At 35.5% G+C, this 11,826-nt stretch overlaps 1 protein-coding gene across 1 annotated transcript; it reads left to right on the forward strand.

The window, feature by feature from the left end:
* The first annotated feature begins 2,629 nt into the window (after positions 1-2,629).
* LOC149939350 (uncharacterized) lies at positions 2,630-4,047 on the forward strand. Its single transcript, XM_090179138.1, has 5 exons — positions 2,630-3,418; positions 3,489-3,492; positions 3,590-3,761; positions 3,844-3,960; positions 4,023-4,047. The coding sequence occupies exons 1-5, from the start codon at positions 2,630-2,632 to the stop codon at positions 4,045-4,047; spliced, it is 1,107 nt and encodes a 368-aa protein (XP_090035264.1).
* Positions 4,048-11,826: the final 7,779 nt, after the last annotated feature.

Below are 11,826 nucleotides of genomic sequence, written 5' to 3' on the forward strand. Positions count from 1 at the left end.
GCTAAATCTTCTCATATTTCAAGATGGATTTGAAACAGTAAACCCTTTAGGCTCTGCTAAATGTAAACACAAGCTGGTTGGCGTATATTATACGCTACTTAACATTCCACCAGAGAAAAGGTCTTCTGTTGATCATATTCAATTAATTTCGTTATGCAAAGAGAAGGGCATGAAACTTTTTGGAGTTGAAAAGTTCTTCAGTAAACTAATTTCGGATTTGAAATCTTTAGAGGAAACAGGAATAGAGCTGGTGAACGGAGAAAATGTAAAAGTATCTCTTTTCGGCTTAATTGGAGATAACTTGGGCGCAAGCGACGCTGGTGGTTACCAGGCTAATTTCACTGGTGGCTACATCTGCCGATATTGCGAAATTCAGTTTCATGATATCAAAACTGGTCGTGAATCAACCGTGAGAACAGTTCAATCATATGACCACGCAGTTAATAAACTAGCAAACGAAGGATTATCGTCATATAAAGGAATAAAATACAACTCGCCTTTTAACAGCCTAATTTCATTTCACGTGTGTCATCCAGGACTACCACCATGTCTAGCTCATGATCTGTTTGAAGGCGTAGTAGCTTATGACTTGATGCTTTTTATAACCAATTGGGTTAAAATTAAGTGGTTCTCTCTTAATCATTTTAATTGGTTAATAACTCATTTTAAATATCGAGGATCCGATTCCAACAATAAGCCATGTCCCCAGAAAAAAATTCGAACAAATTAGCCGGAAATGCATCCCAAAACTGGTGTATGGTACGCATGCTCTCTCTAGTCTTACATGATCAAGTTAAAGATTTTTCTGATCCTGTCTGGAAACTGTACTTGAATTTAAAAGGAATTGTTGAAATAATTTGTTCCCCAAAAATCACAAAGGGAGAAGTTGCAATTTTGATTGGCATGCTCCATGAATATAAATCAAATCTAATAGAATGTTTCCCAGAATATAAATTAAAACCAAAACATCATTATGTCTTTGCACACTATCCGAATCTAATTCTGGAATTTGATCCTCTGATAAGGGTCTTTACTCTTTGTTTCGAAAGTAAAAATGGAACTTTCAAAAAGTGGGCTAGACAAACGAAAAATTTTATAAACATTACAAAAACACTCGCGGAAAAGCATCAAAAACTTCAAGCCTATTTAAATACAGGCAATTATTTTGCGACAGATCTTCTGTACACAGAATGTGGGTCCACATCGTTTGAGGCAGATTTTTTTTCTAGCTTAAATGTCACGGAAAATGCCAAACAATATAATTTAAACAAAGCGAACACTATTTGTATTACCAAATTGACATATAAGGGAACAGTATACGTAACTGAACAATATATACCTTTTAGCTGTAATGCAGATGATGCTTTCTTTGGTAAAATTTTAACATGCCTAGTGAAAGGAAGTGATGTATTTTTTATTCTTGAATATTATTCTTCCAAATGTAACTTAACTTTGGGTCTTTACGAGCCTTATAAAAATAAAGGAACTGTTATCATTAATATAAGTGAAATTGCAGATTACTATCCACTTCAATGTTATACAATTCGCGGAAATAATTTTATAACTTTGAAACACGCAGTTTATTACCCATGACATATACTGTAACCATTCCCGTGTTTTTCCTAACAAATTATTAATCGGAAAAATTTAAATAATTGTTAGTTGATATATACATTTTTCCAATACGAAATTAGCATCTCTATTTTTGAGATTTCAATTAATCTTAGTCTGTATTACGAAAATGGCTAATAAATATTATCTCTACCTCAAAATTATCGTATTAAGTCATTTAGATTTAAATGCTTTTTTTATAATATAACTAGTATATAGGCCGATTATTTCAATAGCTTATATAGAATAAATGAAGGAATTCAATTTAATAAATGTCATTTTTGTTTCAGATTGACAGAGTAAATTTCCCATTTACAAAACAATGGCTTCTGTAAACAGCTCCAATAAAGGAAATGATTTAATAAGTTCAAATTTCGATTTAAAAAACATAATAAACTCTGCACTTCCTGGATTATCATCTGAGGTGGAAAAACTCGAGAACTGTTTGAGGGAAATGGGTGTTCAATTCTTGGAAGATTTGGTAGAGGTTCGGGAAGTGGACCTTGAAAAAATTATTAAACCTATTCAGGCACGGAAGTTTTTAAAATACATAAAGCTACTGGATATTGACAACTCAAGTGCAAACAATTCGGCGAATTTGAGTTTATCTGATGGTCAAATACCACATTCATCGACCCGAATTCAGGTAAATATGATATATAAACGGGATTAAATAATAAATAATCTCGAATAACACACAGGATCTTAACTCAAGTGCAATCAGTTCGACCAGTTTGAGTTTTACTGGCAGACAAATACCTAATTCATCAACCCCGATTCAGGTAAATGTGGCATGTATATGTATATAGCTTGTCAAATAAATAAGAATACGGATGACTTCTTTAAATTTTAATACTTTTTTTAGAGTTTGATGCAGTTCAGCGGAAGAATTCCGTCAAATAAGTGGTATGAAGAGTTCTCAGTACAACGAACGTTTTTCAAGCAAGCCACGTGGAACAATATTTCAAAAGGGAAAAGGCTAGAAGACAAAGAAAGGCGAGAAGTTGTGAGATAAATAATGAATAATATTTTACACGTCGCAAATGAAAGACCAAGCTATAGTCAACTCAAAGAAGTAGCCAAGAGATTCCATCTTAAATATCCCAACGCTATTGTTGATGAAATTGGTATTCAAGAAGTTGATGGAGAGGAAAAAGAAGTATTAGGAGTTGGTTACGAATATTTTGCACATCAACTCAAAAACAAGCTAGAAAATCTATCGCGGGATAAAACTAATGGAATTCCGTCGATGAGGCGTTCTAAAAATGTAAAACAGGCACGGCGCCTACAAAGTGATTTTGTTTCTCCAGATGAAGACGAAATTGAAATAGCCACTTCCGCTCAGAAAGAGCTACAGGAATTAATCTATGAAATAACTCCTTCGGTAGAATTAGTTAAACAAAAGCTTAAACAAAGTTTTGTCTTACAAAGAAAAGACATTTACGCGCAAATGGAAGGGGAAGATTTATGCAAAAATTGGCCTTTCCTATTTGAAGATTACGGCATAAAACAATACTTACAACTACATCTAAAAAAGGACTTAGTCGGTTCGGTTAAGCATTTTTTTGAAGAAAAGGGCCGAAATATTTTGGGGTATTTCTTAAAGCTTACTTTACAAACATCATCTACTGAGGGTCAGTCGAAACCAGCAAAAAGAAAACAGGAAAAAATAAACAATTTTAAAGAAATTGTTAGTTTATATGATAAAAACTGCGAAATTGGAAGTCAAAACTATGTGGCAACGATCGTCCTTTGCATTATGTCATATTTTAACGAACCAGTGGATATTCTGTTTCCTTCCTTTCAGGTAATTATTTAATGTTAAGATAGTTATATAGACATAATTGAAAATTTTCTCACTCTTTGTCATATTGCAGCCAGGCACAGCAAACGAAGAAATTATTAAAATTCTTCCCATGCATTAGCGTTTCTTTAATGTAGTTTAAATTCAGTTCAAGAATTTCTTTTTCAATTTTAGGTAAACTCAGTGATGGAGAGTTGTTTCTGTTGGCAATGGATGGAAAAGTATTAAATAATCATTTGCTTGGTCAAAAGTTAAGCAAAGCTATAGGTGCAGTTTTTGGGCTCTATTATATGGCTAATATTGAATATCCTCAAGAATGCAGATGCACTTTGGAATTCTTACAAAGGTAATGCAGTCAAATAATTTTTAATTGGTTTTAATCATATTATCTATTTAAATTTAATGTTATTTTTGCTATTTATCTACAGGTTTGGAGCCAAGATTAATCCCAAAGAGTCAAAGAAGTTACACAAAGTAGCTCCGATAAGCCAAAACGTTTTAACATTAGTCAACAAAATATCGAAAAATGATTGGTCCAATGAATGGTAAATGCTACATTGAAATTTTATTTAGTCTATTGTTTTAATTATTTATGTCTATTATTTAGTGATTTTCCCGATGAAGATATGTGAAATTACGTATTGACTAAAAAATAACTTTGAAATGTCTTTTTTTAATAAAATTTAACTAATCTTAATATGAACGTTAAAAATTATTTACGGTATAAATTTAGCTGGTTGTTAAATAGATAACTTCTTACCACTTTTAAATATGGGATCAGTAAAAACATGGTTTTCTTTAAAGCATTACTTAATTTATATTTTGGATTTTCATTAATAACCAATAATATTATATTAACGTAAGAGTGTTTTTGTACTGCATGGAATGTATATTTTAGATCATCGTTACTCCAAATTTTTACATAAATTGAAGCTGTTCGAATAAATTTTAGTCATATTACGTTCAACCATCTGTAGTTTTTAAATATTTTGGTAAGATATAATCCGAAAAACAGTATGACACGTTTACTTGACAGCGAGAAATAGTAGGTAGACAGCCAAAAGCATTCTTAGAGTGTGGAACAAAAGTAATTATAAGTCAGGAAAATAGTAAGGTTCAGTCATGGGCGCGCCAAGTATTAGTTGGAAAAACAGTAAAAATCTAACATAAAAACAATAAGAAACTGTATTAAAAACATCAAGGTTTAGTCCAAAAAACGGCAAAGTCTAGTCCAATAAACATAAGAAAACCGTAAAAAATACAACGCATCTAAGTTAAATTAACATTAGCAAACCATTAAAAAAACAGCAAGTTACAGTCGGAAAAACCGCTAAGTGAAGTAGATAAAACCTTAGGAAACCTTCAGAAAAACAGCCAAGATAAGTCGATTAAACATTAGAAAACTGTAAAAAAAACAACGCATCTAAGTCGAATTAACATTAGCAAACCGTTAAAAAAACAGCAAGTTACAGTCGGAAAAACCGCAAATTGAAGTAGATAAAACCTTGGGAAACCTTCAGAAAAACCGCCAAGATAAGTCGATTAAACATTAGAAAACTGTAAAAAAACAGCAATGGTAAATAGAATAAACATTAGGAATTAATAAAAAAAAACGGTGCTGAATTTGTAAAATTAACGGTAGCGTTTTTGTTTTATTAACGTTGCGCACCTGCTGTATTTTTTACAGTAACATGCTGACGTTAACTTTTGCCAGCACATTACTGTTTTTTAACGGCATTATTTTTGTGTGTGTAGGATAGAAAAGAAAAAAATTATCTATATAAATAGTCAACAATCTAACCCAATTGCCTGAAAAAGTTCAAGAAACAGCGTTGACGCAGAGATAAAAACACCCATTTTGGGTTTATGAATTTAAATACTAATAATAAAGTTTACACTTATTGCGCCCTGATATAGTAGGGAATGGAGATAATATAAAATACCATGAAAGTTACACAAAAATAAAAATGAAATAACAGCAATGGCGATGGATATGGCAAAAGGTACAGTTAGGAAAAGTGAAATATAAATAATTTTTTTTTCGTTTTATACAACTATATACAAGAAAGATATTTACCACCCGTAAAACTTGTCGAGCCGACTCTTAAATACAGAACTACAGGATTTAATCTTAATTAGGGAAGGGAAGGCATTCCATGAGTTTACTACTCGCTGTGTGAAGAAAACAGGGCGCGAGGTACAAGCATTACACTCCTTATATATCGTAGTAGCTTTCCTTCCCGTCCAGCGAATGGTAAACAAGGAGGTGGCCGGGACGTCATACAACTCATAAATTAGTTTGAAGGCCTCAACCAAATCATTTCTCAGACGCCTATTCGAAAGGGACAAAAGTTCAAGGCGCGCAAGGCGTTCAGGGTAAGACAGAGTACGAAGTCCAGAGATCATCTTGGTGGCCTTACGTTGCACTCTCTCAAGCCTCTCAATATCCTTTACCGGGTGAGGGGACCAAATACTCGAGCAATAATCGAGATGTGGACGGACATAAGATTGATATAACACCTTAAAGGACTTGATAGAGAAATAGTAGAACGAACGTTTTAAAACATACAGGGCACGTAAGCCGCGGCAGAAGCCACCCGACTGTGAGTGGTACCCAACATTTTTCCATCCAACATGACGCCAAGGTCACGAACAATTTCGCTGGCCTTGATGACCCGACCACCCAACCGGTACTGGAAAAGGGGAATGTTAGGACCACAATGGAGGACCGTGGATATATCAAGGTTAAAACTCATCCCATTTTTTGAGGCCCAAGATTCCAAAGCGTTTAAGTTACTTTGCAACAATAGACAATCGTGGGATACTTTGATTTCACGTCCAAGTTTGGAGTCATCAGCTAACAGCCTAATAAAAGATTCCCGAATAAAAACACCCGTTTTAGTTAAATATGTAAATACACTTTTTCATTTATTTTCAACAATTTGAAGTTTAAGATTATAATGGTTTAAAATGTTAATTTGTAAATTAATTTTATTTTGTAATCAATGTTTAAATTAATAAACCCCCGAAAGGTGTTTTAATTGAGAATTACTGCTGTGTTTAAGGGACTGGTCTTGGTAATTATTGAAAAAATAGTGTAAATAATAGGACTTTATTTAATGTCTATATACATTACATATCGATAAAAAGTTAAAAACATTAAAACTGCTAAAAAGTAATTTTTGTTTAATTATTTTATTTTTCCGAAAAATTAACAACACTAATAGTCTTAGTCGATAATTCAAAATAACGGTCAAAAACGCCGCCGGTCAGTTTAGTAAAATATTTTCACATGTTTCCTGATTATGATATTTTTTGTGATGGGTTTTTAGTGGGTTTTTTATGGTGGGTTGTTTTAATTTGAAACGTGTTGATAAGTGACAAATTTTAGGCGAAACTTTAGAAATGCCTTTTCTCTACAACATATGTGACGATATTTGTTTCTAACACATTTAATATGTTTTATTCTTATTTCAGATGATTGAATTATGAATTTCATATGTCCATCGATAACTTGTCCTTGCACGTCTAATTTTATTTTGAAAAATTAATAAAAATCTCTCCCATTGAACATTTCCTTGCGGTTTGGAAACATGCGGCAAAGGTTTTACAACATTTGGTACTTTTAAAAGTCAGGTACGAAGAAATCACCAGAACCATGATTAAAAATAGTAATGATGCGTTAAACATTCCAATCTATACAGAACCCTTTAAATGTGCGGTTGAAAATTGAAACTATAATGGCATGAATTTGATATCCTTCTACTCTCATTCAAAAGAAAAATTTTCATTTGTATCTTGCCCGATCCAAGGCTGTGAAACTCCAATGTACAAGAGTTTATCATCCTTGAGATGCCATTTCAATGGAAAGCATAAGATGTATTATAGGTTTAGACAATAACCAGAATTATTGGTTCCAGTAAAACCCATACTAGATGAATTGCATGAGCCCTCAGCCTCCATCTGGCCTTTGTACCCAATATGTTTCAATTGGGGAAACAAGGACCAAGCATTAGCTGAGTTCAAAATTTAGCAATGTTTTATTTTAAGCTCCAAGTGGAAAGGTTTTTGCATAGTACTGTATTTCTATTTATATCAGAAGAAATAAGCAACTTAATATATTAAGAAAATTCATCTCTAGCCAGCAAATTAAGATTAACTCTAGAGGAGTGCTTAGTTAGTGAAGATGTAATTCAAAGAGTTGAGAATGTGTGCTTTGTGAACAGCGTAAGGTGCTAATCATAATTTTAAATCTACCTATTTAAGGGAAATGTATTATAAATATTATTTTAGCAACGTGGAACCCATTGAAGTGATGGCTGGATATTCCCATGAAAAAAATGTTTCTACCACTATGTTCCTCTCAACCCTTCCATAAACTGCAACCTTGTACCTCTTCGTGGAGTTGTAACCCTTCATACTTGACAACTTAGGCTCTGCTTCTTCCTTAAGCCAAGGTGTAAGGTATCGTGCTGAGGGCTGAATGGTATCGGGGAGGTGAAAATACGGTATCACTAACGATCCTCTCAGGGAACTAGGTGAAACCCCCTTGTAATTAGCCTTCCACCCGGGAGAAGGTCTACCGGTTGGTGACCTTTTATTCTCCTCCTCGTGGGATCTATCTTGGATTCAAAAAAACGAAAACAAAACCAAAAAATTGAGCAAAGGTCTACTTCCAGAAGTACCTGGCTTGATGGAGAGTCTGGGTTATTTTCGGATGTAACCCAACCCTCAAAAACGTCGATACGCAATGCACGCCGCAACGCTCGCTAAGAAGAAGTAGGTTCAGTCATCCTCGGGTGATAAAGAAACCCCTTCACTTAAGAGACCCAGGTTGGAGGATTCCAATCCCTCACCTGGGTCTTCTCAATATGCGGACAAAAAAGCTAAAGAGCGTCTTTTTCCTATGTCCTATAGTGACGCAGTAGCGTTGCTTAAGATGACCATTGTAAAAGATGACTTTCCGAAGAATCTTATCACCGAGGAGAAGATGGGCGCCGTTCAGTGTGGAATTCTGGATAAAGTTGATGGAACACCTTCAGGTGAACCTCTTCCTCTCATCAGGAATTTCCACGTAGCCAGAGGTGCCAGCACCTATCTCTGTGGGGATTCACTAACCAGGGAGTGGTTAAGGGAGACTTTTGACCAGAATTACTGTATAATGAAATTATTAAATAAAAGCACGAATTATTCTAAAGTTAAGTTTTTTTCTTTTATTACATTTTTAAAAACATTTAAAATACATAATAGTCGACTAGTTTCGGCTGTGTTAGGGCCATTGTCAAGACTAAACGGATTGTGTCGCGTTACATCAGTTTTACAGGAAACAAAAGAGAGGGGGAGGGCCGTTATAATTTTAGTTGGTCATATATGTTATTTTTTAAGAAATAAATTTTTCCAGACATTGTGTAAGTATGGGCCTTCATCTAAATTCATTAAGTTGTTTAAACGTTTTGTTATCTCTATGCTTTCACGTAAATTTCGTTGGCTGGTATTTTTTTTGGGCTATTATTTTATAGTTATCGAAGTCAATTGTGTGTTTTGTTTTTTTTTACAATGGTTTGCTTTACCAGATTTATACCACTCTGATCTGTTAATGTAACCCTTATGTTCAGAAAGACGTTTTTTAATGTAATAAAAGGAAAAAACTTAACTTACGCAATAATTCGTGCTTTTATTTAATAATTATATTATACAAGTAGCGTAAGGATAGAACGCATTTATAAAATTATGCAGAATTACTGTGTTTTGAGGGAACGAAACTTTAAGTAATAAAGGCTAGTGAACTACCGAAACCGGTCATGGTTGCCTTCAGGACTAAGGATGCCGGGACGAAGAATCCAGAAGTGCTTCTAAAGAGGCTGTACCTCTATAACAACAAATTCATAACGAGCCATTGGAAAGTGGACACCTCTATCTGTGACAGGAACTTCATTCGATGTATTTTCCAGATGGATGAAGATCCTGTCGCAGTTTTAAAGAAGGCAGGATTTTCTTCCTAGACAGGGGTGGTTAGGGGGACTTTTACGTCCCTCAAAAATACTAACAGCCTGAAGCGGTGACAGAGGACTCTGCTACTGAGATGTCAGTCTTTGATCTGGAAGGAGAACTGGGTGATATCACCGTGGGCTCCATGTCTGACATTGCCGACATCACGTTGGTAAAGAACACCTCAACCGACAAAGAAAGGTCTGTCCAACTTACAGGGGCATTAACTGAAGATGGGTATGGTCAGTCTTATACCCAACCCCTTAGCCGGCAAGTAACCCAGCACCAACACCGGCAAATGTGGTTGGACATGAAGGTGATACATATACACCTGCATCACTGTAAGGCAGCCTCGGCAGTCCTCTGTCATAGGTTTGTTGTGGAAGGTTTAGACGTGGCCCTCATACAGAAGCCTTAGATCCATATTGGAAGAATCCTAGGTCTCAAAAATGCAGGTATGTATTTTGATACGAAGGGGCATTCACGCTCTTTCCCTTTCTCTATTCCAATCTAAGGACACTGCCACCATAAAAATCTTCACTTCGTCAGATGACGGAGAAGACGAATTAACGATGGTTTCTGGCTATTTTCCTTATGATGCCTTGTCCCCTCCATCAGAGGAGGTTGCCAGTCTGGTGAACCACTATGAGAGACTGGGCAAGAGCTTGTCACTGGGTGAGATGCCAATGCTCACCACATTACATGGGGCAGCAGTGACTGCAACCAACGAGGTAATGACTTAATGGAATATCTTGTAACTACTGAACTATATATTCTTAATAAACAACAATAAACCAACTTTTGTTTCAAGTGACAGGAGTGAGGTTATTGATTTTACTCTGTGCATAGAAAATGTATTAACCTCTGTGACACATTGGCATGTGTCTAATGAACCATCACTTTCGGATAATAGGCAAATATGTTTTTCTGTTTTCGTCAAACCTTTCCAGGTAGTTACCGAAATCCGTAATCCTAGATTAACCAATTGGACTAGGTATAGAGAAGAAATTAATCTTCATTTACGGGGATGTGGCTCTAGGCTCTCCTTGGTGTTGGAGCTCGAAATGGCTGTTGATCACATGCAACAGTCGATAATCGACTCTTACCACTAAAACTCTTCTGCAAAATCTACCAGCCAGCCAAGGTTAGCTCCTTAGTGGAACAATGAGATTTGGAGACTTTGCAAAACTACTCGCAAACTTTTTGATAGACCTTAGAGGTCGGGTGATCAATCACCCTATAAGCAGAACCTCACTTCCTATCATAGACCATTCGAGAAGCCAAACAGGCTTTCTGGAGGAATTTTTGTGAGAGTATCTCTGATATTCCCACTACAGCCAAACTAATGAAAACTAAGGCACATGACAATACAAAACATCTGGATACTATTAAGTTGAAGGATGGTTGTTACTCCAGTTCTGGAAACGAGACACTGACTCATATTCTAGAGGTTCACTTTCCAGATTCTAAAGTCACTGACACAGACGACTCTCATAAGAACTAAAAAGGGAAATTGGGATGTGGCAAAAGAAGTTGTCACTCACTCCAAGCTTATTTGGGCTATAAAGTAGAAGTGAAGAGAAGCACATTGTGAAAAACTAAATGAAAAGAGACTTAAAACGGTTTTAAAAATCCAACGTTTCGGAGGAACTCTTCCTCCTTCTTCAGGGATTTTTACAAGTCTGACAGTATAATGGTAAAATTTTGGGACGAAAAAACATTTATGCGCTTTATACATATAGTGGCTACTGTTCTTTAGCCGCGAGCGTTTTTTCCCGAAGGCGAGTCGACCGTCGAAGGGTGATATGAGCAACGGGCTCGATATCTTCGTTCGCACGCGAGGCTACTATTGTCGGAATGGGAGATTCTGCGAGAGGAGGAATTGGTTTGTTGTGTGGGAGAGAGTGAGGGCCATAAAAACATTTAAAAAGTGGAGATACAGTGGATAAGTTAAACGGACCATCATCACGGTTTAAACATTGCGCAGATTTATTTTTTTAAATTTCAATAGATTCGCGTACATTAAAATGAGTTTTATGTAATTTAGGTTGAGCTAGTATGTCAGTAGGTCTCGATCCTATTTATCTCCCACCACCCAAATTGTCAGCTTAATTATGTAATAACAAAGAACCAACTGCCCTCCTCGATAAGGCCATCATTTATAAAATCGCCTGTGAATGTGGTGATTATTACATTGGGCAATGCCGTCGCCCATTTCATCAAAGGCTTAAAGAACACAAAAATATAAACAACCCGTACAATAATTCTCCCCTTAGCGAACACCTTCGTGTTTTTGGCCATAATGCTAGGTGGGACTCAATAGACTAGCTCAACCTAAATTACATAAAACTCATTTTAATGTACGCGAATCTATCGAAATTTTAAAAAATAAATCTGCGCAATGTTAAAACCGTGAAGATGGT

This window comes from Leiobunum rupestre, chromosome 6 (genome assembly GCF_980474605.1).
Source record: "Leiobunum rupestre chromosome 6, qqLeiRupe1.1.hap1, whole genome shotgun sequence".
NCBI lineage: Eukaryota > Metazoa > Arthropoda > Arachnida > Opiliones > Sclerosomatidae > Leiobunum > Leiobunum rupestre.

Excerpts from the sequence above, each read along its gene's own strand:
- LOC149939350 (XM_090179138.1), top strand. The coding sequence starts at position 2,630 with ATGAATAATATTTTACACGTCGCAAATGAAAGACCAAGCTATAGTCAA. Across the intron at positions 3,762-3,843 it reads ACTTTGGAATTCTTACAAAG|GTTTGGAGCCAAGATTAATC; the intron begins GTAATGCAGTCA and ends ATTTATCTACAG. Across the intron at positions 3,961-4,022 it reads AATGATTGGTCCAATGAATG|TGATTTTCCCGATGAAGATA; the intron begins GTAAATGCTACA and ends TCTATTATTTAG.